This window comes from Drosophila ficusphila, unplaced genomic scaffold (assembly GCF_018152265.1).
Source record: "Drosophila ficusphila isolate 14025-0441.05 unplaced genomic scaffold, ASM1815226v1 contig_414, whole genome shotgun sequence".
Classification (NCBI taxonomy): Eukaryota; Metazoa; Arthropoda; class Insecta; order Diptera; family Drosophilidae; genus Drosophila; species Drosophila ficusphila.
In genome coordinates, this window is record NW_025064328.1 from 12,461,714 (window position 1) to 12,483,830 (window position 22,117).

General features: G+C 42.0%; 4 protein-coding genes across 4 annotated transcripts; 3 read left to right on the top strand and 1 right to left on the bottom strand.

Moving 5' to 3' along the window:
• Nucleotides 1-205: 205 nt before the first annotated feature.
• Nucleotides 206-1,467, top strand: LOC108096887 (60S ribosomal protein L23). The gene is made up of 3 exons (XM_017198829.1): nt 206-340; nt 467-678; nt 1,215-1,467. The coding sequence occupies exons 1-3, from the start codon at nt 328-330 to the stop codon at nt 1,410-1,412; spliced, it is 423 nt and encodes a 140-aa protein (XP_017054318.1). The 5' UTR covers nt 206-327; the 3' UTR covers nt 1,413-1,467.
• Nucleotides 1,452-4,962, bottom strand: LOC108096886 (inactivation-no-after-potential D protein). The gene is made up of 9 exons (XM_017198827.1): nt 4,741-4,962; nt 3,404-3,978; nt 3,249-3,339; nt 2,826-3,181; nt 2,494-2,718; nt 2,322-2,433; nt 2,123-2,262; nt 1,771-2,067; nt 1,452-1,714 (listed from the first exon to the last, which is right to left on the bottom strand). Exons 1-9 carry the CDS (start codon nt 4,781-4,783, stop codon nt 1,523-1,525), a joined length of 2,031 nt encoding a protein of 676 aa, XP_017054316.1. The 5' UTR covers nt 4,784-4,962; the 3' UTR covers nt 1,452-1,522.
• Nucleotides 4,963-14,852: 9,890 nt separating this feature from the next.
• On the top strand, nt 14,853-17,665 carry LOC108096547 (fork head domain-containing protein FD3). Its single transcript, XM_017198235.2, has 2 exons — nt 14,853-15,646; nt 16,139-17,665. Exons 1-2 carry the CDS (start codon nt 15,297-15,299, stop codon nt 17,178-17,180), a joined length of 1,392 nt encoding a protein of 463 aa, XP_017053724.1. The 5' UTR covers nt 14,853-15,296; the 3' UTR covers nt 17,181-17,665.
• Nucleotides 17,666-18,343: 678 nt separating this feature from the next.
• LOC108096971 lies at nt 18,344-22,093 on the top strand. The gene is given in 7 exon segments (XM_017198949.2): nt 18,344-19,014; nt 19,016-19,058; nt 19,149-19,342; nt 19,440-19,602; nt 20,717-20,825; nt 20,908-21,089; nt 21,523-22,093. Coding segments are annotated over 7 exon segments (792 nt in total). The 5' UTR covers nt 18,344-18,993; the 3' UTR covers nt 21,603-22,093.
• The last annotated feature ends 24 nt before the right edge of the window (nt 22,094-22,117 follow it).

Genomic DNA, 22,117 nt, shown 5'->3' on the forward strand with positions numbered 1-22,117 from the left:
CAGTGATGACAACTTGTTTTTTATGCATTTCCAATTGGCTTTTTATTTTCTGTATATTTGCGTAAACAAGTGAAGTAGGTTTGAGTCATCGCTAGAACAGTAGCAAAGTTATACTCCATTTTTGGCTAAAATTAGGTATTTTTCTCGATACTTTGTGGTATATTTCGACGGTAGACGCGTGGTCACACCGTATTTCCCTCCTTTTCGTTTTCGTTTCCGGCGAAGTAAGTAGATTAAATTCTCCACGTTTTTTCTTTTGCTAATAATTAAACCATCCCTTCGGCAATCTAGCGAATAATCTTGGAATAACCAGACGCGAGCAGCAAAATGTCGAAGAGAGGTAAAAATCCGATTGAAGTGTGTGGTTGAAATGTGAAAATGACGAGCATGTGACGCCGCCAAGTGTGGAGAATGCCGAAGCAAAATGTGTTCCATAACTAATTATTGGTGTTTCCACTCAATATAGGACGTGGAGGTACCGCGGGAGGAAAGTTCCGCATCTCCCTCGGTCTGCCCGTGGGTGCTGTGATGAACTGTGCCGACAACACCGGAGCCAAGAACCTGTACGTCATCGCCGTTCATGGAATCCGCGGTCGTCTGAACCGTCTGCCCGCCGCTGGCGTCGGTGACATGTTCGTGGCCACCGTCAAGAAGGGAAAGCCAGAGCTCCGTAAGAAGGTAATATCCCAATCCATGTTTTCATTGAAACTGTAACAGCTAACAACCTGATAAAGAAGCACGTTTTTTGCACGCTTTGTTTTTGTACACTTTTTTTGTTTGTGTGAAAGAAACTCCCAAAAAATATTTTTTATTTTATGCTGCTCATGTTTAACAAAAACAAATAATACAAGACTTTGTCCATTCTTTTGCTTCTTTTTAACTAATTCGGTTTGTTTTTAATTTTTCGCATTCTGTATAGTACGTTTAAATATACTACTTTACTGACAACGACCAATTGTTTGTATTTTGCACCTAACATGTGCCGGCAGAGATAACGTATCGCTTAAGAGCACGTTTCTTGTTATAAATTAATATTGTATATTTTTTTTCTGATTGTTATTGTCCAAAAAACACCGTGATGTAGGCTTTTAACCTAACTTTGGTTAACCACAATACGTATTTGTTAGTTAGTATAATATAAGAAATTGATGGAATTTAAATCGGTTATTTTCCCTAGATAAAAACATTGCTAATTTTTGTTTTTCTTTTTTCAGGTCATGCCTGCCGTGGTGATTCGGCAGCGCAAACCGTTCAGGAGGAGGGACGGGGTGTTTATATACTTCGAGGACAATGCCGGGGTAATAGTGAACAACAAGGGCGAAATGAAGGGCTCGGCCATCACCGGACCTGTGGCCAAGGAATGCGCTGATCTGTGGCCCCGTATCGCATCCAATGCAAGCTCTATAGCCTAAGGAGTTTCCTTTTGAAATAAACCCACAACGGAAAACAGATTGTTTTGAATTAGAATTGTCGGATCTTTTATTGAATGGCTGCTCAGAATCGCGGTACCGGAGGATCGTCTCTAGGCCTTTGGTGCCTCGGTGCGCAGAGTGGGCTTGGGTCGAGTCACCTCCATCGAAATCTTGCCGTTGGCTCCCTTGAACAGAGCATAGCACACCTGGAACGGAAGACCCTCCAAAGCATCGCCGTTGAATTTGGTTATGATATCGCCGCGCTGCAGTTTGTTGTCGATCTCCGGATACTGGCCTTGTATCTGCAAGGGGAAATGTAACTCAGAGATGTATCTTCTAGTTTCTCTTTCATACGTACTACGTCCGCAATGGTGCATCCAAGTTCGTTGGGTGACAGTGAGAGACCCAGCTCCTTTCCGGCCTTCTTCATAAAGTCGACATTAAACTTTTCTAGTTCCGGCGGATCGGCGCGGTACACCGTCAAGTTAACCGACTTTTCGTATGTGGTGTGGAATAGCTGATGCACCTTCAATGTGGTCATGGATCCCACGTGGATTGCGTTACCGTTCACATCGCAAATGTGATCGAAGATCTTCAGGCGCTTGTCGGTGGCTACAGCTCCTTCCGGATAAACGTGGGTAATCACACAGCCAGTCTACCAGAAAAAGCGAGGGTATTAGTTGCACCTATACAATCCAGAGATACCCTACCGTGACATGGTTGTTTTTGCCGCCGCAGACAATGACGCCCAGTGGTTTCTTCTCCACCTTCAGCTCGATGAGAATCTTTTTGTTGGGTTTGATTTCGGCTGTGGCGGGTTCCTGTGGTTTCTCCTCCTCTTTCTTGGCCTCTGCGAATTGTAAAGTTACAAAAAGAAAATGGTTGACCTGGACTTAAACCTCTACGTACCCTCCTTCTTCTTCTCCTCCGCTTCCCTGTCTGCTTTAATGGCTTCCTCGCTCTTGAGGGTCAAAAGAATCAAAGTGACTACACCTTCGGCACGTTTTAGGAGTCCAGTTGCCTAGGAGCCAAATTATCAATTTAAAAACTCAGGGGGTACGCTTCTTATTAAACAACTCACATCATCGTAGTTGGATTCCAGAGTAACATCCTGATTAACGGCCAGCAGCATGTCACCTACTTTTACTCCAGCCAACTCTGCATTCGATCCCTCTCTCAAATCCGAGATAAAGATGCCGTTGCCAACTTCAGCGTGCTTGCCATAGATCACCATAATACCCAGGAATCCTTCCTTGCGTACTTGCACCGTACGCGCTTTTGGGAATTGGTCGAAAATAAACTTAGTCTGTCAATAAAAAGTTTTTAAATTAGGAAAATATTTAAAAAAAATTTAAAATGGAAAGAGAACGAAATCTTTCTTAAGAAATAATGTTTTTCTTATATAATACTAACCTCATCAGATGAGGTGGGGAACTTCTTGATGGGCTTGACGCACATGCCCTCATCGTTGGGCTTGCGCCGCGAGGTGATCATCACCAGCTTGTCCCCCTCCACGTTCTTGAACACGGCGGAGGCGTTCAAATGGCAGCGATTCTTTAGTACATTGCCGTTGACTTCGACGATTTCGTCTCCGGGCTTCATGTCCACACTGGCCAGGGCTCCATTGGGATCCACACCGGCCACGAAGCAGGCCATCTTCTGGCGGTCCTTGTGTCCGGCGAGAGCGAGTCCAAGAGGCTTACTGGCGTCCCTTTGGACCTCGACCCTCCGCAGATCCTTCATCATGTTGTATCGTTTGTTTATTTTAGCTGGGAAAGGGTTTTAGTAGCTAAGTGCTCAGATATAACTATGCTCAGATGGCTAGAGGATTCTTACCCATCGTGTAGCCAAACTCATCCTCCTGCTCCTTGTCGCGATCCTTTTCCTGCTTGTTCAGCTTGCAGTTGCCGGCGGACGCGCGATCAATCTGAATAAAATGATCGCTGGTGATTTGGAAATTTGGCAAATTAAAATATTATCTTAATATTAACCTCATAGCCGGATTCGGTGCGAATGCGGCCAGTCATGTCGCGGGTATCCTCGTCGTCCTCCTCAGCATAGTTTTGTTTTTGACGCATCGATGCTGTGAATGTGGTGCCCCGTTTCTGCGTCGTTTGCCGGTTCATAGCACCCATTCCCTGACCCTGACCCTGACCCTGACCCATCCCCATTCCCTGACCCCCACCAGCTTTGTTACTGGGGGTCTGTTCCTGGTTGAACTTGTTTTTGGCCTGCATGTAGCCATTGCTCTGCGGATCTGACTTTGCCTGTTGGTCATCGCTCTTGTCGAAGGTCTGAATCTCCAGGTCGATCTTGAAATCGGCCTCCTTAATGAGATCGATGACTGCCTGCTCGGTAGAGTTACGCACATCCTTCCCGTTGAGCGACAGGATTCGATCGCCGACCTTTAGACGACCACACAAGTGCGCCGGACTGTCGGGCACAATGCCCTTGATGAAGATGCCGGTGGTCTTGGTGTTCGGCGAGTCCTTTACCTCACCTCTTACTATGCAGATGCCGAAGGACTTTTTGCCCGTCTTGTCCAGGGTCACCATGTGAACACGCTCTGTGGGGAAGAATGTGGGGCTTATAAAAACAAAATAAGAACTGCGGAAAGATTTAGTCTTTAATTTCCACTTTTTTAGACCACGCTTATACCGTTGCAAAAGGCATTAAAATTAAAGCATTAGTCCTTCACTTTTAAAAGTTCGTTGCAGTTGTGTTATTAAAAACAAAAAAGTTCAGGAAACACTGTTAAAACTTCAAATTGATATCAAGCTTAGAAACGTTTGCGTTTTTATAATATTTTTTTATTTTAAAGCAGCTTGCACATTCGTTATCCTTTTTATATTAATGCATCTGAACAACTTTTGAAAAGTTATTAATACAAATTAGTAATTTTAATATTTCACTTTTCTGATAGGTTTAAAGAAAGTTTGACTTTATACTGGTATTTAAAATTGATTGTATCACTTTGACAAATAGTTGCGTGAGAGTTATGATTGCGATTAGGAGGTCATTAACATAAGATCTAACTTTTTTTTTATTTGCAATGTTTTGAAAAACCGAATTTTTAAATATACATTAGGTAATTCTTCTGTAATGTATAACACGAATACACAAAACGTATTAAAAGCAAAAAAGTTGAAAATCATATAAAATTATATAATCAATTTTTAGTTCAAATCACAAGAATGGTTATTAGTAGTCATTCGTTTTCAAGATTTTATTAAGTTTGATATAGTGACCTCAACAAGGTCATGTTTTTGTCGGATTAGTTGCAAATTTAATTAGCAGTTGGTCATGAAACCACTCAATAGACACTGACCACCAGCGGCGCCCGGATTTTGATTTCCCAGGAACTGAACCATCTTCGCTGGTCGAGATCAATAGCCTTGTAATCCAAACCAAAATCGCGAGTCACTGTCCGGACATTAAACGCACCAAATGAATTGCTAAGTTATTGATTTATATTAATATTAAAATATTTCAAATTATTAATTAGTTCTGAATAGTCCGCGTTGGTACCGCCCGATTTGAGTCCATTGAAAAGTGCGCCTAAACTGATTTTACAATTAGCGGGACAACATTCTTGCTAACTGACTTAGTGGCCATTCTATTTTGAGTATGATTTTCGTATCGATTACACTTGTCTGCAAGGTTTTTGTTCTACTTAAAATAGCGTAGGTAAACTAGTTGCATTATGTTCAAAGCCAAATATATTTAAATACTACACTTATATTTGTAAAAATGGTTTAAGCAAAAAAATAATTAATTAAAGTGAATTTATTAATGCTTTTGGTATAAAATGTATGATTACAATGTCAAAACCAATAAATGACCTGCTCTTTGTGTTGTGATGAGGTTTCTTTTTTAAATAAATTAAGACTTGGAATCAAATTTTGTTTTTTAGGCTAAAATCTATTTTATGGCTTGTAGTACAGTGTTATCGATTTGGCGGAGGTGCTTCTATTGCATTGAGTAACTTTCACTGTCTTTTATGACACCACTGGCATAATGCACGGCTCCCCCAAGACGGTCATAATATGGGTTACAGTCGCGACTGCGAAGGCGAATAAGGAAAAGGCAGTCGTCAAGTGGCTTTATCGCCCCTATCAAGTTATTAATTTGTTGGTACGATTTGGCCGTGCTCAACTCAACACTCCGCCGGAGGAAGCCCGTCAAGTGTTGACCAGAAATGCCCATCGATTTTATCTTTTTCTTTCATTGCACTTACAACAAAATAACATATGTCCCACACATTTTTACAAGCACGAGAGCTTGCATGTCAGCCATACAAAGTATTCATTGTTTTTGAAAACTATGTATATAAACGAAAATTTTGCAAAAGTTAACAATAGTTTCAATATAATTAAAGCCATACCTTTTAAAATGAAAATCAATAATGTTGAAGTTTAAAAATCGGATTGCCAACTTTATAATGTTAAAATGTAATGAAATTCACTTTCTAAGTACATAATTTAATATATCAAAATGTTTACATGGAAAAGCAGTTGATAAATGCCCCAAAATGTAGGCAACACTTTGTAATTTGCAGGGATTTATTTGTAATTTTATCAGAAGATAAAGTCAAAGGCAATCAAATAAAACTTTTCGGATTTCTTCAACTTGAGTGGCAAATGAATTTAATTTGTCTTCCAAGCTTAAATTCATAATCGAGATTTGCATTTTAATGCCTTTGCCAGAGGAGGCGGAAGAATAAAACAAAATGGAGAGGGATAATCGGAAAGAGGGGAAAAAGAGAAGATGGCTATGCAAACATTTCCATTAAATGCTCGAACGAAATGAAACGAAAGGAGGAACGCTAAGGCAGCTCCAAAGGGAAACTAGAGTAAACACATGCTCAAAGGCGGGGGAAATTTTCCGGAGAGGGGGGACGAGTGAAACTGGAAAATGGCCACCAGAAAGTGGGAGTGGAACGTCAACGACTGCGAAACGATGTTGGAAATTAATTTCATAATAAAAAAGCGTAAGGAAACCCATTTGATAAAACAATTTCCTTTTTGCCTCCCAACAGTCATGTTTTGTTAGTAAAGTAAATTCAAAAGAGAGCAGAGCGAAAATATGGCAATGAGCTTAACTCGCTCCAACCGTCCCCATTCCCCCCTTGCTTTTCGTTGCTTTGCAGCCTCTGCCGCTGCCGGCGTCTCTGCTCGCAGCACCTCGTCTTTTGATTGGCTCTCTCGAAACAGCCACGCCCCCCGCAATGGCTGCTGTCTGCAATGTCCTTTTCGGCTATTCTTCTCTCTCTCTCGCTCTCTGCTGCGTCGCAGTCGGCGCATGGTTGTTGCGAGGATTTAGTTAACTGAAGTGATTTTCCACTGTTTGCTGTCACACACACACCCACACAAACTGGCGAGTCCTTATGTAAGTGGCCACACGTGCTTGTGTGTGTGTGTGTTGGCGAATCCGTTGTTGACTTGTTCTCGTGTTGTACTTACATGCAGTTATATCAAATTGCTAATAATCGTTTAGCAGGCACTTCAGACTGCGTCCTGGAAATGAATAAAAATTACAGTTTTCTGCGCAAAAACACTTGAGGCCATGATTCGGATTTGGAATAATATGGAAATTGTTTAGAAGCAGGAGACTGTTTAAACCACAAAACCTCGAGAGGGAAACAACTACCTGGTACTAGGGGAACCTCCTCTACCACAAAGCTGGAGTTGGAAACGTTAATTGAAAACTCTCGTTAAGCCAAACATTTCCGGAATTCCCTCATCTATCTTGTTTAAATGTACATTTTATTTAAAATGTATTCACTAAACACCACTTAGTTTGGAATTTGTAAAAAAGTACTTAACTTTTTGGAGACTTTGGCATACTGATTTTTAAATAACTGGTGGTGTAAAGGCGATTTCCATTAATTTGTTTTAAATATCTTAACAATAAATCTTAACAATTATTTATTAACATTTTATCGGTAATGGGTATTATGAGTAAACCTCAGAATAAAAATATAATTTTTCTAGTTTTCTTACCTTTAAAAATAAAGTTTTTTTTTGGTTGCATGCGTAGGTTTGAAAATAATTTTGATAAGCCGAGCTTCAATAAGGGAATAGGCTGCGGACTTATCCTTACACTGTTTATCGGTCCCTAGCGGCGCAACAGGCGTTTCCCGCCCGTTAAGATACAGAAAACAAAAAGGGGCCAACCGAGGGGGCGGAAAACCAACTGAATATTCTCACGACATTTAAGGACATCTACAAACAATTACGCCCGTACATGTGTACCAGGCTCGAGTTCGAACTCCGAACTCCCAGCTCGGACGGAATGACGCACGGAATGCTCGCTGGGAGGCGGGGATTATAGATATTTGTGTTTACTACGGCTGTACATATAATGTCCTCATAACTTTTAATACGTGAACGTGATAGATCAAATAATGGTGCCCACATGGCCGCCAGAACATCGTTCACTTGCATCGGAGATCCGGGAACGGGATTTACTGGATTACGCGCACCGCCCAACATTAAAACTCAATTTGAATGACAACGCGTAAGCAAATAATTGTCCTTTTGCGACCCGCCAGTGTCCTCGGTCTTCACTTCAAAAGTTTGCTCTCCACACGGTAGTAAGTTATTCAAATATTGAGTTTTTCAACTCGCTCGAAGCGGGCGAACCACCCTCCGATCCGATCCGTGAATGTGCGCAGGGTCGCAGAAGGATTCCTCGCACTCCTCGCCGAAGGACTCGAAATTTCATTCGCTTCCCTTTGTTTGAGTTGGGCTCGTTTCACTCCTCTAAATACATTTGATTTGTTTACCATGGCCCGAGGCCGAGCCGGAGATCTTAAGCTGCATGTAAATGCGTTAAATTAAATTTCAAACGCTTGTACTCCAGCTGAAGGACAATGACAATCAAATGGCTGAATGGGTGCCTTAGCCTGGCTTTCGTTTCGCTGGATTGAGTGGGTAGTTGCTGACGATTTTGATTTAGTGCTCATCCGGCTGGCGACCTAATGCGATTATGGGAATACAGATTTGCGGTCTCCATATGGAGAGTAATTTAGGCTGAAGAAAAACTCGCAAAAAATAAAAGATTTCGGAGTAAATTTAAAACATTTAATTCAAAAGATTATTTTAAAGATCTTACTTTATTTTCGTTTTTAAAATATACAAAACTTTTACAGTATGCAGACATATTTTACAAGTCCCAAGAAAATCGGAAGTGTTATATGTATTATTTCAATATAACGCCAATTCTATCCGATCTGAAATGAATTATGGAAACACCAATGGTAAATCTTATGGCCTATAGTTTTAAGCTGGCTTTCGCATATATCATGAACATAAAAATTTAAATAAAAATATGTACTAATATTTAACAAATAATAATTCTTTATGAAGATTTCTAAAATACAATTAAAGTTGAACTTGCAAATGTTCCTTCTTACATGAGGAATATAAATTAAAAGACATCCAATGAAACTCTCTTTGGAAAAATAGATTATATTGGGTATATGGGTCACAATACATACTTCCCTAGCTCATGCTCCCTGCCAAGATGATTGCACATTCAATATTGTTGATTTTGGACACTGATAGGCCATCGACACCATTCCGCACGTGTTCGCACTTCGCGGTCCTTCGGCCACGTGTTAACTTGTTTGTGATATCCTCATCAGCGCAGGCAAATATTTATTGTTCGCATTTTATTTGCAGCGCAAATTGGTAATATCCATGGCCAGCATCCTTCGAAAGTTGGGAGTCCTCAACATCCGGGTGTTGTGTCCTCTATTTTCTTTCCATTTGTCGCCATGTCGCCCACATTGCTTTGATCTAACAAATTGATTTACACTAACGATTATTTAATGAAATTCCACAAGCGGCACTCCTCCTTCCCACCCCTCGGAAATGTCCTGGCCGGAAGTGTAAATTACCCAACACCAAGTCCAATAAAGGACTCATCCACGTGTGCACACGTGCCCACTGGCAACTTATTAGGCGTGGCTTAAAACCATTCCCTAGTTTTCCATTCTCAAATTCACACTGTTAGATTCTTTTTGGTTTGATTTAAATTTGTTTCGTTCAAGAGTCGTTGGATCTGATTTGTTATCCCTTTTGTGGATTGTTGTCATGATTACGGATAAGCAACTAATGAAGATTTCGAAACATTTTGAGGAGAGTTGTGGCAGAAGAGGTAGAGGAACATTAAATTACGCATACGTCCTGTTGGGATACAAATTATACCAACAAATTCAACATAACATTTTTCATAATAGGAATGCATATATCCCAGGAATATAATATATACTATTATATAATTTCATTATTGTTTTTTTTTTTTAAACGTTCCCACTGATACCAGATGTTAAAACTTCCTCGCAAATTATTTTAAGCTCCAAAAACGTTGAGCTCAATCATCCCGCACAATTTAGAGAAAATCCCTTCTATTTTGACTTCATAAGCCTCGACACCAAAACAAATAAACGATTATCTTTCACGGCTTGTGCGTGACCACGTTGAAAGGGAAAAAATCGGCGGGATTGAAGGGGATCAGTAGTCAAGATAGATATTACCAACTGTCCAAATTGCCGCCACGCCCCAACAGTTAAGAGAGCAAAAGCCAAAGTGGGCAACCAATCCCATATTCAGAGAGTTTTGCTTTCGTGGCATACGGACAAGTGACAATCATCCCACTTAATTGAATTCTGTGCTGCATAATAAATCAACTTAATGCGATCCAAGTACCCAGTTGAGTTCCTCGAGGATGCAGAGCAATTCAAAATGGAGGCAAAAAAAAAACGGGGGCTGGCTGGCTGGTGGAAATCCTTTGGCTGCGGTTATAGGTGGCTCAGGCAGTTCCAGCGGCAAATAAACAACAATAACACACTCAGCCAGCGATGCCCACTTTTGCCCATTTCCACCCGCCCAGTAATTTCCACACTTGTGCTGACACATTGAAAGGGCTTTGGGTTTTATTTATGAATTGAGAAATTGACATCCTGTGTGCGCGGGGTGGTGGGGAAAAACTGGGTTCCTGAGGAGGCTTAGGCACACGGCTCTCGATTTTTATTGCCGCCAAACAAGAGGCTTAGGCAGAGGCATCATCGCCACAACCACCACGACCATTACCATTACCACTACCACTACCACCATCATCATCATCCGCATCCACGTCAAATGAACAAAACTGAATGAAATGAGCCACGAAACATTGGTGTGTGGCACTTGCTGTTTGTGCCAATCCCCTGCCACAAAAAAAAAATAAAAACCGGGATAAATCGAGCGTGAAATATTCCAGCTCGTCCACAGGATTCGAATTCGAAGGGCAAGGGAGAGAAGGGGAGGTGGTTAAATCGAATCCATTGTTGTGCTTGCCACTTGTTGGCAGGTTGGAGATCCTGAAACAAAATTTGCGGCTGCAGTTGTGCAATTTGCTCGCTGCCTGCTGTGATTTTTCCCATTGTCCTGGCGGTCCTGGGGTGGCTTGCTCGCTGATTCTCGACGTCCTTGTCCATCAAATTGAGCGTCACTCAAGTATTCAAGTGCCTGTATGTGTATCTCTCACCGCCGGAGTCCTGCCTTGTTTTCAGCGCTTTCCAGATACTTCAAAGATTTAATAATGACATAAGAAGTGAAGCTATTAAACCTGCCATCCCTCGGAGCCGAACTTCTTATGCGGCCTCAAGTGTTTGCCTTTGCGATCCAGCAGGTGCCACTGACTGCCAGGATACCCGACCATCGATCCGAGATGCGACAGGATGCGGCATCTCAAGCACAAATTAGTGGGAGCACCCTATCCTTTGATGTACACTTGGGGAATTTTGAAATGCAGATTAAAACAAGAGTTCATAAGAGCGGCTTAGGTGCAATTATCAAAAAAAAAAGGTTAAAGAACGAAGGTTTTATTTGTTTTAAATAGAAAAACAAAAACAAAATTATTGCTTGGCTATTTAAATATCTTAATTTCATGTTAATTTTTAATGATTGCTAATGATTATCTTTAAGATAGGTATAGGTATAGGTATAGTTAAATATGCAAAAATATGGTTGTTTGTTAAAAATATTACCTTAAAAGTATAATTGAAAAATTAAATAATAAATTGACGATGTTTAATGGATTTCTGTACTTTATTACTGAATTAAAATCGATGTATAATAATATTGGTCAGTGTAGGGCGCTAAAGACGGGCCATCGTTTGGGGCTAGCAACTGTCGCCTTTGTTTGTGCCGAAAGAAGTGATTGTCCTTGTTAGATCCTTGCAGTCAAAGCAATTCAAGTGTCAAATCTTTTATTTGCCTTTTGCAGATTTCGCAATAAAAATTTGTATTGTCAAAAGTCTGGGCTCATCCAAGCCAAAGACCAATCCCAAATGCGAATCCGTAGTCAGTGCATCCCCATTCCCCGCTCCGTTTAGCGAGCTCCTTTTCATCCGCTTGGCGTATCCTTTGGTCGTTTGTTTGTGTGCAATAAATTTGCTGACAAAAGAGGGATTATTGCTGGATCATGCCGCTGTTGCTGCAGCGCAGGATGAGGAAGGAGGATTCAACTACGCAAACCTGAAGCCGGGAGCTGAGCAGGATGTGCTCCTGGTGGCTGGTTCCTGTCAGCGTGCATTCCTGGGCGTTATTGTTTGGCCATAAGTTAATTGTTCCCCTGCGAAAGCTTCAATGCACCGCGTCCTTACGCTCAACTGGCCGCCAGAGCCCTTCGTCCGGACTCATGCTGTGCTTAAGCGGTGATTAACCGTAGTCTGACAGGGGACAAGGATACGGATATGGCCACGGATTGGCGCAGGATGGCGATTGGAGGCGGGGTGGTTCGGGTGCACATAGTTGGTAACGTTTAATTGCCATGGAAACTATCGAGCATGCGGATAAGTAATGAAAAGTGGATTGAAAGAGCAAATATTTTTCATATAATATACAAGAAGGAACTGCTGGAAGGATTAAGTGGGCCGATAGGAAGAGGTAGAAGGATAACCCTTGATAGATATAAATATAAATTCTATCAATTTAAGGTTGTTCCTACAAAATCCTGAAAATAAACATGCCTACATGGCTACAATCGAGAAAATCACTTATATTTTAGGTAGGTATTGGGGGACGGTGGCCTAGCAGGTAGAGCGCTGGCCTCCGGTCCGGAAGGCCCGGGTTCAAGTCGAGCCCCAGGCTCCCCGAGAAAAAGAAAGATCTCTTTTTCCAAATCTCCACCACTTCTATGCTCTATCGCTCACTTAACTTTAGTAACAAATTTCGGCTCCCCGGACCCGCACACCCCTCGTCCACGTTACTATGGACCAAACAATAGAACTTTCGTTACTCCTAGATGGCGCCAGGTGGCAACCCCACCGCTAGGATAAGTCGCTACTGGCTTATCACCGGTACGATCGAAAATCTATGATAATGAATCCTCTACAAGAAATTGTAGAGGCTCTAAGCTCCCGGGTGGAGTAAAAGAATGTAAATTTTTTAAAAATTTAGGTACTAGTATTTCAAAATAAGGATCCCTTGTGTTTAATTAAGAATCCAAGCTTAACAAGCATTAAATATTAATATTAACATCAAAATAAACTTATGTAGTAACTCGTAAGCGTATTGAACTTGTGTGCAATTTATCGGTTTTACAGATCTAACGGATTTACCTGTTAATAATGTTCCGGAATATTTGTGTAGTTCATGTGTGCTCTCGGGAAAGTTGATTACGTTTTTGGCTGAACAATTTCGGTTAACAGCCATAAAATCTTCTGTTTGCTCATAAAAAAGACAAAGGAAAGCCGCAATAAATTTTCCGCATCTAAATTGCTCAACGGACAGATCTAGGAGGTCCCCATGTATGTATCCCCTACCATTCAATTTTCCCCCAGATAATACCAACACTACTGAGCGGAGATAAAGATACATACCGATTCCGGATGCCACGCCCCTAAAAATCCGGCCAAAAAATCATTGATTCGTAAGTGTAACAGTGTGGAAAAGGGGACGAGGGAAATGGGGTTTGGGGGGGATGGGGGGGATGGCAAAGCTAAAATAGAATAATGAAAACGATGCCAAGAGTGAAAGAAGCGATATCAATATTGTCCTGAATGCGAAGATGGCGGCCATTATTGTGTTTGCGTCTGTTTCCATGTCCCTGTGTGCGTGTGTATGTGCATTTGTGGCTGTGTGTGGGTAACTTCCGCAAAACTGGAAAACTAATTTGAACAAAGTACAACAAATAAAAGTGACTACTGAATGTTTAATTTGAAAAGGGAAGGCTCCAAACACTGAACGCTGAATAACAGCAGCAGCAACAACAACAACAACAAGAGCAATGTCTAACAACCGGGGAACAAAAACAGCGAAAATGAAAAAGAGAAATAATACAAAACTCACTTGGATACAAGTACAAATACAGCAAACACATTTACAGTCTGCCCCTCCCTCCCTCTCTTTTCCACCCACTCTAGTATCCCCCATTGTGTTTAGAGGATGTTGGCAAAAATGGCGCATTCAATTCCCTCTGACTCCCGTACCCCAAAAATATACACAGGAGAAAAATATTTGCAACCACTAAGTCTATAACTATTTAATATTCTTAAATTTGGTAGCCTACATGTCTGATTTTCATTTTTCTTATTCCATTTGTTTACTTACATTAAACAAAAAAAAAATATGGTAGTTTTTTATTAACAAAGGAATTAAAAAAAAATTGTTTAGCTTACGTTTTTATTTTTAAAGTACCTATAAAAAACTTTATTTGTTAGAAAGCACGCGGAAATTTGAATTGTATGTAAGTTTTGGACCTTTTCCCATCCTCTACAAAAATATAAATAATTTCAAACATAACTTAGCACATATCATAAGATCCTTTAAAATTTTTTTTCATGTGCATAGGGAAAAAGAACGGGATTGGCAACGCGAGACCGAGAGAAACCAAGAAACGTCGACATACGGTTAGAAAAACATTCGCACATAAAAATGCTAACATTTGAAGCATAACATTTGGCGCAGAGAACCGGGAGAGAGGGAGCAGGATAAGGAGGGAAAAAGAGAGGGACGACTGCCTCCATGTGGCTGACATAATGAAACATTATTAAGAGCCACGACGTCAAAGCGGCAAAAGGTATCTAAATTTGCGCAAAATGTTTATCCCCCCAACCCTCTTACATTTTGGCTTCTGCAGTCGCTGCCAATTTGCCGTTGCTTTTGGGAGAGGAAAACACAAATATCACATTTACAGGGACAGCACTCCACCATTTTGTGTTCCCAAATGCTGTGTGAGAGAGTGGGATGGCAAGAGCGAGAAGGCCATAGATTGGTTCGCAGGATATCATCATCCCATCCCCCGCTAGAAAGAGATGGGCTGCAGCTTAGCGCTCTCTCGCTCTCTCTTTTTCCCTCTGCCCGGATGCTGCCTGCGTCGACGACGACGTCGACAGTAGAATCACAGTTATTCGAGATACGAAAACACAGCAGCGGCGACACAAAAGCTCAGGGAAACGTCGGCGGCAGCGGCATTGGCAGCGGTTTTTCATAAATAAATGTTTGAGTTATGTAGAAAAACATTTTGGGCGAGAAGATTTTCGTTTTCGTTGCGATTCAGTTAACATTTGGCCAGCGGATTCCGCCTTCAACGGACACGACGACGGACGCGCGCTTCCATCTTTCCACAACTTTCCACTCCACTGCTGGCCATATGTACAGTTATTCGGAGAACAGTGAACGGTTAACGGTGAAGGATAACGGTAGCGGAAGCGAAAACGAAAACTACAAATTCCAAATTAAATGCCAAAGCAAATGCCAAGTGAAGCTGGTGAAGCGCCAAAAAGAACACAGTTCCTGAGCAAAATATTCAAACCAAAAATAAAACAGTGTTGCGTCCTCTAAACTAAGTAAATCCAGTAACTTTAACAGACTACAGTGATCATTCGCAATAATGCACACCAGCTCGGACCCAATGCACACTCTACACGACAGTGTCTCCCTTTCGCCGCCGCTTCTGAAGAGCTCAAGAGGCGGCTCCTCCGGCGGAAGCGGAATGGGATGCAGTGCATCCTCGCGAGCCGCCGCCGTAGACGCAATGTCCATGGGTTGTGACGACAGTGACATTGAGCCGTCGGCCGTCGGCGGAAGTGGTTCCGTCGGCGGCGGAGATGGATCCGGCTCGAGCGGAGGACCACTGGTGAAGCCACCGTACTCCTACATAGCCCTCATCACCATGGCCATTCTGCAGTCGCCGCACAAAAAGCTCACACTCAGCGGGATTTGTGACTTCATCATGTCGCGGTATGTGATCCTTAAAATGTTAAAGAACTCTTTGAAACCATTAACTCCTGAGTTATCAAATTAAACAGTAATAAAGTGCGTCTGATCCCGATTTTAAAGTGAGCTTTGATAGATGTGATTTGTTTGAAAAGTATACATTTTCCGATATAAAAATTGGTTTTAGTTTTGTTAAATGATTCACCAAACGAACTGGCCAATGTCACTGATATCAAGTGTTTTGTACTTGTTCCTGAATTAAAATAACTTTACTTTGCCTATAAAATTTACTTTAGAAAGTAATAGCTTCATAAAAAGAAAACATCCTAAAGTAATTTAACTGGTCATTTTTTAAGCTCCTAACAATTTAAAATTTTTGGCGTTGATCATATTAATTAACTCTAGTATTGGTTAGGTTAATAATTTTTGTGTGATTGTGCAGAAAAACATTTATATAGAAGAACAGATATATAGAATCAAACTAAGCTCCAAATATGTTTTCCAATTCACTTGTAGCTTTCCGTACTACAAGGACAAGTTCCCCGCCTGGCAGAACTCGATCAGGCACAATCTCAGTCTGAACGACTGCTTCATAAAGGTGCCCCGTGAGCCGGGAAATCCGGGTAAGGGTAACTTCTGGACGCTGGACCCGCTGGCGGAGGACATGTTCGACAACGGTAGCTTCCTGCGACGCCGGAAGCGATACAAACGAGCTCCCACCATGCAGCGGTTCTCCTTTCCGGCGGTTTTCGGCACACTGTCTCCGTTCTGGATCCGAAAACCCGTGCCCCTCGTCCCTGTGCACTTCAATGTGCCCAACTTCAACGGGAGCAGGGACTTCGATGTGGTCCACAATCCGGCGGATGTGTTTGATTCCGCACTGCGGGCGGACAAGAAGTTTAACTTCTTTGCAAATGCAGAGGCTTCGTTTTACCAGGGAAGTCAGTCGGGTGACAAGTTCGACCGGTTGCCCTTCATCAACAGAGGTCGTGGAGTGGATGCTTTGGATGTAGTGCCACACAGCAGTGGTTCCGGCGGAGGAGGAGGAGGAGCAGGTGGTGGCTCCGAAGGCAGTCGAGCCACCAAGTACAAGAGTCCCTACGCCTTCGATGTGGCGACTGTGGCCAGTGCTGCGGGACTTTCCAGCCACCGGGATTACGTGGATCGCATGGCGGCTGGTGGTTACATGGATCTCAATGTTTATAACGATGATGCGGACACAGAGGCAGATGCGGAAGCCGAGGGAGATGAGGACTCCTGTGAGGATAAGATCGATGTGGAGAGCGGCAATGAGCAGGAGGACTCACACATCTCGGATTCGGTGGACAGCGCCTGTACAAATCGCTTGGATGCGCCTCCTGATGCACTGATCTTCGAGCATGCGGAGGCCTCCCAAAGCTCGCCACCGGCAATTGGCTCCAGCCCAAGGACACGCTTCGATAGTGAGCCCTTGGTCCTGAGGACCAGCAAACAGAGCAGCGCCAAGGACTTCCGCATCGAGACGCTAATTGGTCATCATCTGCATCGAGGAGCAAGTCAAGAGGAGGCGAGCGATTAAATGAGATTTCAACAATCCGTTAAGAGCTTTCTCCCAAATAAAAACCGATTGGCTTGTGTACAGTCCATTGAACGGTGATTTCAGTTTCGATCTAAGCACGTTTTAACACTCCACCCCCACTTCCCCCCAAAGAAGCCACCAATCCGAGCAGCAAGTAGTGATCAGTAGGTGTATCTGTAGGATGTAGGAGCCAGCACACGAGTTTTTAAATGCGACCAAATCAAAGCCAACGCTATAGTTGCCAGTCCACTTACGTACGTACTATATATCAGCGCGTATTTCAATGTAAATCAGATGCATTGCACATTTATAGCATACTTTTAACGCGAACTCTAGAGATCTAGATCCTAGACCTATATCTACCATACAAGTACTATGCATGTGTAAGTGTGCGTGTGTGAGCGTGTAACTGTAACACATCCAAGCAAGTGGAACACTATTAACTATAAATTAGTCTAAGAATTTTGCTGATGTTATTGAAAATTGAATAAACAACAACATAACAATATTGTACATTGAATGAGATAGTTGTTTAATGGTAAGTATCTAAACGTAATCCCATTTTCAGTTTGTGGAGCTTGTGATTTAAATTTATTAAACGTATTATTTTTTCTAAACAGGAAATGGTACTTAAAAATGTATAAATGAAGTCTATAGTTTTAAAAATTAATTTCGCATTACAATTATAAACTTAACCTATTTCTTAAGAAATACAACATATATGATAAAGGTTCTCCAAAATTCATAATGCATAGAAGTTATGAAATCTCAGCAAAAACTTATGCAGTTAATTGATATTTTATTATTATGTTTTACCCTTAAATTTATTTATTTAGTACCTAAAGAAAGTAAAGAAATTCAAAACATATGTTTGTGTTATCCTTTGTTAAAGTAATATAATTTGTTTTGTTAAAATCTGAATGAAGTATATGTAAGTCACCGAATTCAATCAGTGTTTTGAATTCGAACTTCCCGCCCAAAATCCAATCGCAGATATGGCAACAGTGGTTGGAAATCAGTTCAGCTTTAGCGCCTGCGCACTGCGCGCCGCTCAGCTGATTTGGCGCAGGACGAAGCTGGTCGTCAATGGAGCCCCATCGAAGCGCAGCTCTACCAAAAAAGCTCAGCTCTCCGGACGCTTCGTAGTGTTCCAGTGTTAAAACATTAAAAGCTGCGCCTGGAAGCGGGACAACAGTGTGCCGTAGAAGATACCAACACCAACTATTGGTATCCGCCAGCAAAGCAGAACTCACGCGCTACGCCGAGAGTACGAACTCCTTTTTTGGCACAGTTCGCCCCCGCGAACTCCATTTGCACACACACTATCGCTCGTTTATGGATACGTTTGCATATATACGAAAGTGTGGCTGCAAAAAGTCGATTTTTCGCTAACAAAAAGTGCTCGACGCTAAGCAAACTTTAAATGGCCCGGGTCGTAAAAGGAGATTGCAATAGTTGCAAGATGTCCTGCGATTCCGGAAAGGACCTCCTACGGTGGCCAAGGTGCTGCTGAGCTCATCGAAGCGAGCAAAAGTTTTTGTGCCGTATCCCCAGAAAAATAACCATCCCCCAAATGCTGCTGTGATTGAGATAGGTGATAATGAGTGCGACCAAGGGCCCCCATGTCTCCGCTTAAAAGCGCAATAGTAACGATAAGGACTAACAAACAACCGCAAGAGTATTAGGTGACAACGTTGCACAACGGAGTCGCAGGAGTGTTCACGGGTTAATCAGCAAACAGGAGGAGCAGTTGCAGGATCTACAAGTTCCGGCGGAAACGGACGTGGACCAGGACCCCAAATAGGCAGCCCTAATGGCGGGCTGGCGAGGGCGGGGGGCTGTGTGCTACGCTGCTGGCCGGGCTGACGTTACTCTCGGGTGAGCACAATCCCTCCCCAAGGGGAATTCCCCCTAAAACTATTTTGTGGACCCCCCTAATATGAAAACCCCCCTCCGCAAAAAAAACAGTTACCCATTCGGTGCGCATCACCAACCTGCGAGTGCCGCGCACTTACACGCTGTTGCGTGACCACGAACCCGATCCTCTGGTGCTCGACTGCGAGGTGGAGATCGGTCCGCGGGAGCAGGGATTCGTCCTTAAGTGGCTGTTTAACAACCATTCCATCTACCAATGGATACCCTCGGTCAAGGGGTTCGCCATGGTGAGTCACCTGCACTGGGTCGCACAAACAATTAATTAACATTAATGCCGAACGAAACCCGTTTCGCCTTTGTCGTGTTCTTACAATTTTCTTGTAGGGCTTCATGAAGTCGAAGATAGACACCAAAATATTCACTATGGAGGGCAGTCCCGGTGTTATATCGATAAAGAATCCCGACTGGAACATGACGGGGGAGTATACGTGTGCGGTGCAGACCTTCGAGTCCACGGATAAGCGGAGTGCCCGCTTGCAAATAATCGGTGGGTGTCACGACCGCAGGCGAAAAAAGGATCGGCGGTGAAAGATGTGTTGCCTTGGGGAGGTGGGCGGTCTTGAGGGGGTGGGAGAAAGGTCTAAAGACTGAGGTCTAAGGTGGTGGCTTCGGTGGTTGGGTCACCTGCCCACCCACTGGCCCACTTGCCCTCCTACTTCCTCCCTTTCTTCTCCCTCCCCTGTCTCCACCTCCTCCTCCTCTATCATGACTTGGGCCCTTCTGGCTTGTGTGTGTTTGGATAGGTGTTTGGGTCGGTGTTTACACAGGGAGACAAAATTATGATTTATGTACCTTAAAGCAATTTACAAAAGTCAAGAAAGCATTTGCTTAATACGCCTTTGCTTTTCATATTCTTTGCCATTAGTCTTTGTGTAGTTTGGCCATTTATCTTGTTAGGTTTGTTAGGACTTAAAAAGTCGGGTTTGTCATTAGCGTTTAATTAATATTAAGGAATGCTTTAAATAATTTTGATTATTTATTTATATTTTCAATCTTTATTTGAGGTAATTTGTGAATTAACTTTTACCAAAATCACTCATTAATATTTAAGTTTAAAGTGAAATGAAAGTTTTGGGATTTGATTAAGTGTATTTTCTATAGGCAATTAAACGTTTGTGTTGTATAGTTTGTTATCAAAATTTGATAATATCTCAAATCAAAATTCTATTTCTAGGGTGTATGGTTTTGTTTTAGGTGTCCCAAGTCAATTTTCAAGCTTAATTCATTCAATTTGAGCATGCCCAATTGAGTTCCATCCGAGTTCCGGGCCGGGGGTCAAACCTTTTCTTCCGGTGCAGGCGATTGGGCCCCGTCTGTTTGGCACGTGTGATTCGCTTTCATATTTGCATGCGTGTCATGTGGCAGTCTCTGCGGTGTCCGGAACCGCCGCTTGTTTGTCCTGTTTTGTGCTTTTCTTTGGGACACCGTTTCGTTTCACCGTTACGGTTCGTCCCGTTACGTTTCGTCTTGTTTTGTTTTGTTTTGGAACGTTGTTTAGTTTGACACTTGATTAATTCTCACGACTCTTTGTTTTTTTGGGCTCCTGTCTGCCGGCTCGTCCTCAAATCTCCCCCAACCCCAAAACTCCGAACTCCACGCAGTTCCTGAGTCGGATTTCATGCTGGAAGCGCGGATGAGCGGCTCTCGTATGGAGGTGGACATAATGTGCGCCGTCCAGCACGTCTTTCCGCAACCCATGCTATCGGTCATGTAAGTTAAGCCCGGTCATTGTGGTCGCGTCGCTGTGATTGAAAAGCCCGTAAATCTCATCATCCCATTCTATCATACGCAGGTTTGACACCCACATCCTGGATTCGGTGCTGACGCAGTTGGACCAGGACCCCAGTGGCCTCTACAGCATGACCGTGCGCACCCGCATTCCTAGAGATCAACTCGAGTCCCCCACCCCGATCACCTGTGCGTTCATCCTGGTTGGCACCAACTATACAAAGCGCCGGGAGACTATATTCTATGGTAGGTACAGGTGAGAAGGGCTTGTACAAACATTGTTCCCTATAAGTCATCTCGTTGCATATACATATGTACATACATCAATTAAATTTTAATTGCGTTCTAAAGCGTACTATTATCGCTATCATAATTTGAATATAGATAACTTCGCTTTCATAATTTGAATTGATTGTTGTTGAATATATTTACTAATCATATGATTATGTATAATATTTGATTAACTTAAATTCAAAAATTATAAAATATTTGTTAAAAACTATAAGATCCTTTTATATTATTGGCTGCTGGAATAAGGTCAGAATAAAATCATAGACTCGACCTAAGAGATTTAAATTGTTCGAGTCTTCTCACACCTTATTACAAAAGCACTTTAAAAGTTAAATTTTTTGTATTACTACCAAACATTTTATAAATCAAAAAATTTGTATCCTTACAGATAAGGCCTCAACTATACAACGCAAATGGACAACGGTAGCCGTAGTCATGTCCATCGCATCCTTAGCTCTAAGCAGTTAGTTTGGTAGTGTCCTTTAACGTAGGCTATATTTGTTTTTACGTTTGGTCTAGACTCTTTGATACTCTTTAATTTTTAATAGAATTTTAACGGATAAACGTAATTTTTTGCGGTATTTTTAAAAGAAGCGCTTATTTTGTACATGCATGTATTTGTAAGGATAACGAAACACAAAACAAACCAAAAAAACAAACACCACAATGCGCAAGCAAACGAACCCATAAAGACATGAACTATAAAAAACAAAAGTAACACGCATAACAAGAAATTCTTGTATTCATATATTTACCATATAAATAAAATATATATGATAGTTATATATGATGTATAGGTCTATTTGAGTACAGAAACGCTAATAAAAAACGAAAAGAAACATTAAAAGTGCATTAAACCAACCGCCTTCGTCGTTGTTTTTCTTTGCAAATATATCTAAATTTTAAAATTGTATTTTAATTGTAAAATTACGAATTCGAGCGTCCATTCAATTCACATTATAAATAAATCACCAAAGGATTAA